The sequence below is a fragment of the Capricornis sumatraensis genome, chromosome X, assembly GCF_032405125.1.
Source record: "Capricornis sumatraensis isolate serow.1 chromosome X, serow.2, whole genome shotgun sequence".
NCBI classification, from domain to species: Eukaryota; Metazoa; Chordata; class Mammalia; order Artiodactyla; family Bovidae; genus Capricornis; species Capricornis sumatraensis.
In genome coordinates, this window is record NC_091092.1 from 61,567,147 (window position 1) to 61,572,535 (window position 5,389).

General features: G+C 56.0%; 1 protein-coding gene and 1 pseudogene across 1 annotated transcript; both read left to right on the top strand.

The window, feature by feature from the left end:
- The first annotated feature begins 383 nt into the window (after positions 1-383).
- LOC138070694 (histone H2A-Bbd type 2/3-like) lies at positions 384-712 on the top strand (annotated as a pseudogene).
- Positions 713-1,742: 1,030 nt separating this feature from the next.
- Positions 1,743-3,461, top strand: LOC138071241 (40-kDa huntingtin-associated protein-like). The gene has a single exon (XM_068962741.1). It carries the CDS (start codon positions 1,743-1,745, stop codon positions 2,850-2,852), a length of 1,110 nt encoding a protein of 369 aa, XP_068818842.1. The 3' UTR covers positions 2,853-3,461.
- The last annotated feature ends 1,928 nt before the right edge of the window (positions 3,462-5,389 follow it).

Below are 5,389 nucleotides of genomic sequence, written 5' to 3' on the forward strand. Positions count from 1 at the left end.
GAAAGGGAGAGTTCTGACGAAGAGAGGGTCCAATAGGCAGGGTGAGCAGGATCCTGCCAGCGCCATTTCTTTCCAGGTTCAGGCCTGCGGAGGTGGGGGTGGGGTGGGGAGGCATGGGAAAGCAGTGATCTCAGGGGGGTCTGCCTGTCACACAGCGTGTGCCCCGACCAATTAGGGGCCGGCTCGTGGTTGCTAGGATACGGAGTAGAGGTCTGAGAGTACCAGTTGTCTTGAGAGGTTGGGACCATCTGACTCATCCCACCACATCTCATCTCACCGCATCTCATCCCACCGCATCTCATCTCACCGCATCTCATCCCATCACACCTCATCCCATTGTACTGCAAAGCAAGGCCTCGGAGAAAGCGGGCTCAACGGTCAGCATGCCCAGGGAAAGGGGCCGTCGAAGGTCGTCTGGTCGCCGCTCCCGCACCGCCCGTGCCGAGCTGTCCTCCATGAGCCACATGGAGCGCCTCCTGCTGGAAGGCCACTACACCCAGTGCCTGAGCTCGTCCACACCCATCTTCCTAGCAGCCATTATGCAGCATCTGACTGCCAAGGTCCTGGAGCTGGCAGGCAACGAGGCCCAGAACAGCGGGTCAGAGGCGCATCACCCCCAGAGCTGGCGGGCATGGTGGTCCACCACAAAGCTCTGCTCAACGGCTCTTTTGGGATGACACCCATCTCCTTGGTGGCCCCAGCCCGGCACTAGCTGCTCAACCCTGGGTCGTGGGTCCTGGGTTCCAGGTCCCGTGTGCCCAACTCCCAGACCGGCCCTCCCCCCAGCTGTCGGGCGGCAGGTCTGCTCACTGACCGACCACACAGCCCGGTGCCTCAGGCCCAGTCTTGTCGAATCAATCAAAGTGTTTCAAGACATCCCTGTGTGTGCTTCAGTCACTTGGCCTGGGAGGTGGTGGTGGGACACCCCTCCTTGGAGAAGTAGGGGTCGGGCGTCTGGCTAGAGTGGAGGGGGAGTGTTGTGGGTACGGGTGGAGTCGAGGATGGCAGGCAGAGAGGAGCGGTCGCCCACGGTGACAGCACATGTGGTGACCCCGGTGAGAGGCTGGCTGTGGCGAGGGTGCGATGGAGAGGGGTCTCGGGGGGAGGCCGGGGAAAAGAAGGCTCCCCCGTTGGCTCTGAGCAAGTAGGAGCCAGGCCAAGTCCCCAGAGGGACCGGGGTCCTGGTGGTGACGTTCAAGACCGAGGGGACGGCATCGTGGCAGAGTGAAGGTGCCAAAGTGACCAACCGCCTCACGGCGTGCGATGCAGGGATGGTGGACAGCGTGCAATGCAGGGATGGGGGCAGGGGCCTAGATACCCATGGGGGCAGGGGCCTACACCGCAAGACTGCGGCGGAATGGGGACTGGGGTGGGCGGGACACAACCCGCAATTATGCAAAATCGTAATCAGGGTCACGCGGGGTCACCAGTTGACTTTTTGGTCGTGTGCCTTTAGAGATGCCAGGAGATGCCCTGATTGGCAACCTGCGGAAGCAAGCTGTCACCTAGCAACAGCGGGCTCCCACCTAAGGCCGGCGCAGGACCCCCGATTTGCATATGGCGCCGGCAGCCAATCATGGCTCCGCCTCCGCGCCCGCTCTTTTGCGTATCACCCCGGCGACGGGAGCGTCTGGGCGGCCGCGCCGGCGCGGTCGCGCTGTGGGCCCGAGCCGGACGCAGAGCACGTCGCCTTGTCGCCGCCCGGTTGCGTCAGCGCGCCTGGAAGAGCCGGGGAGGCGAAGATGGCGGCTTCCGCGGCCGGCCTGGGCGGTGGCGCGGGCCCAGGCCCCGAACCGGGAGATTTCCTGGCGCGCTACCGCCAGGTGTCCAACAAGCTCAAGAAGCGGTTCCTGCGGAAGCCGAACGTGGCGGAGGCCGGCGAGCAGTTCGCACAACTCGGCCGTGAGTTGCGCGCCCAGGAGTGCCTGCCGTACGCGGCCTGGTGCCAGCTGGCGGTGGCGCGCTGCCAACAGGCGCTCTTCCACGGGCCCGGCGAGGCGCTGGCGCTGACCGAGGCCGCGCGCCTCTTTCTGCGGCAGGAGCGCGACGCGCGCCAGCGCCTGGCCTGCCCCGCCACCGCCGGGGAGGCTCTACAGGCCGCTGCAGCCGCGCTGGGCGCTGCCGTGCGCCTGCACCTGGAGCTCGGGCAGCCGGCCGCAGCCGCCGCGCTCTGCCTCGAGCTGGCGGCCGCCCTGCGCGACCTGGGCCAGCCGGCCGCCGCCGCCGGCCACTTCCAGCGCGCCGCGCAGCTGCAGCTGCCCCAGCTGCCCCTGGCCGCCCTGCAGGCGCTCGGCCACGCCGCGTCCTGCCAGCTGCTGGCGCGGGATTACAGCAGCGCGCTGGCACTCTTCACGCACATGCAGCGCCTGGCGCGGGAGTTTGGCGGCCCCCCGCCACAGCCCCTGCCGCCGCCGCCCCCACCGCCCGGGCCGCAGTCCGCCGCCCCCGCGGCCCTCGCCCCGCCGCTCCCGTCCAGCGCTGGGCCGCCAGCCACCGCCGCCCCGGCCACGCTGGGTGCCTTCGCCGACGTGCTGGTCCGCTGCGAGGTGTCCCGCGTGCTGCTGCTTCTGCTCCTGCAGCCGCCGCCCGCCAAGCTCCTGCCAGAGCACGCGCACACCCTGGAGAAGTATGCCTGGGAGGCTTTCGACGGCCACGGGCAGGACAGCAGCGGCCCGCTGCCCGAGGAGCTTTTCCTGCTGCTTCAGTCCTTGGTCATGGCCACACACGAGAAGGACACGGAGGCCGTCAAGTTGCTGCAGGTAGAGATGTGGCCCCTACTGAGCGCCGAGCAAAACCACCTCCTGCACCTCGTTCTTCAGGAAACTGTCTCCCCGTCGGGCCAGGGGATCTGATGAATCCCTGAGAGGAACCCAGCCACGCTGTGCCTGTTCCTGAAACTCAGGCACCGGCCTGCGCGTTTGCGGGAGCATGAAAGATCTTGATCCTGGCGCTTCTGCCTCTGCAGTGCATCTTACTTGTCTTGCCACCGGAGGAATGTAGTTGACTAAAGTCACCTTGTTTCCATGACAGTGACAGAAAAAACAACAACAACAACATATAATCAAATCGGAGGACACAGCTCACCTCACCAGAAATTTCAATATAAACTTGAGAATCCCTTGGGTCCCTTTCACCCAACTCTCCCCCCACCCTGCCAAGGCTTCCCTTTCCCCACATCCTTGTTTCACACAGGATTTATTTGAATAGCTCTGGCTCAGAACTCTAGCTGCATGATCTTTTCATGGTGACACTGATTTCTTATCATATTCCGATGTCTGCTTGCATGATCGCCCATTTCCTCCTTTCTTTGATGTGCCTCATACGTAGTATTCGTTGGAATCGTTGTATTCAGTCCTCCGCGGTTGTCACTACAGCCCTCAATATATGATAAAGCCTTTCTGACATTCCTGACTTGTGGTTTAGATTGAGCTCTGTAAAATGGGAATTCTATCTAGCTGTCAGAAGATAGGAGCACAAACAGATAGTTTCCTTTTAGATCCGAGGTGGATTCGTTTACTCGAAATGGACACTGCCTATGAATCTACAGAGATCATTTGCGATGTGGTCCTTAGCTGCAGTGTGTGTGTTCTCGGTGCCAAAGGGGTGGGCCTGGGAGTAGGGGTGAGGGTGGGGTGAGCTCCGGCGCAAAGGTGTCAGATATTCATTGGAGTTTTCAGTTGCAGTTGTTCCAAGAGGTCTGGGTAATCGACACTGGCAGGTTTTACTTGTAGTATGGATCTTTCTACAAATCTTCCTTTAACTCAAATATATAAAATCAACATGCTTCTTTGGTCTAGCGTGATCACATATATGCCAGACTGTGCCGTTGGTCCCCAAAAGCAGGATGGTGTTCCGTTTTTAAACACTATATTTCTGGTCCAAATGATACATGCAAACTGACTTAGCTGTTTTCTCAAATTTTCTTGAGTGTTAAGTGTGATGACAAGAACTCTTTAGAATATATTCTCATTCTCAGCCATTCAGTTTGGGAAAATGCATCCTTGAGGCTGAGGTTGTAGACAGCAGTAATCTTTTGGGGTGAGATTTAAGCACTCAGTTTGGGAATCGATCTTGCTTTTGCAGATTTGGTGGAGAGGGGGAATATGTGGAATGTATGAGATAAGTGCCCCCAAATGGGTCAGACTTTTAGGGTATTTTTTGTACCTCTATTTCAGCAGTGTGGAAGCAGTGGCTAGGCAAGTATAGGGGAGCCCATTGGAGACAGATGCAGGCACCCCTCCTGTGCTCTCACGTGACTACCAGGCAGGGTCCTCCCAAGCCCTGAAAGCCCAGTCCCACTTATTGCCAAGGTAGTGAGGGTGCATGCTCCCTTGTGTGTTTGCTTTTTTGGCGACACTCAGCCCTGGCTGCCTCCCTTACAGTCCTTGGGACAAGAATGCTTACGAATGGATTATGGAGTGTTCCTGATGAGAGCATTTGGGTTTGGGCAGAAGGGAAAACCTCCTTAGAGGCTTGCTTAGAGTAGGTGGGGGAAGGGATTCCCAAAGATGCTGGTATTGGATATACAAGCAGTGTTCGACTTATCCAGAGAAAGGAAAACAACAGAATCAATCTGTTAAAAAACAAGAAAGCATACCCAGGGACTTCCTGGTGGTCCAGTGGCTAAGACTCTGAGCTCCCAGTTTAGGGGACCCAGATGTGATCCTTGGTCAGAGAATTAGTCCCACATACCACACCATGCCTCAGTGAAGATCTAAGATCCCATGTGCTACAACTAACACTTGGTATAGCCAAGCAAATAAACATAAATATTTTTTAAAAGAATAGCCAGGAAATCACTAAAGAGGAAAAACTATAAGGGAAAAGTAGTCTGATAAGATATTAAAATATACAATCAGGACTTCCCTGGTAGCCCATTGGTTTAGAATCTGCCCCAAAATGCAGGGGACGTGGGTAAAAACCCTGCTTGGGAAACTAAGATCCCACATGCCAAGGGGCAACTAAGCCCTCCTGCCGCAATGAAAGATTCAACATGCTGCAACTAAGACCCAAGACAGTAATTTTTTTTAATGCTTCACAAATCCAACTTCAATTATAAAAAATAAAATATACAATAAGGCATCTTTAGGTAAAACAGTGGGGTAGTGGTGTAGCAATAGACAAACACACCTGTGAAGTGAATAGCATGTCAAAAAGTAGACCCAGATATACATAAAGTTTAGTTTAAGACAAAGATAGCATCTCAAATCTCTACAGAAATGATGGACATTTTAATAAATGGTTCTAAGACAACTGAAAAGCTATTTATTAAAAAATTAAGTAGATTCATATCTCACTCCATACACAAAAATAAACTCCAAATGTATAGGGGTCTAAATATTAAAAAATAAAACCATGTAAGCATCAGGAGAAAACATTAGTAAATTCT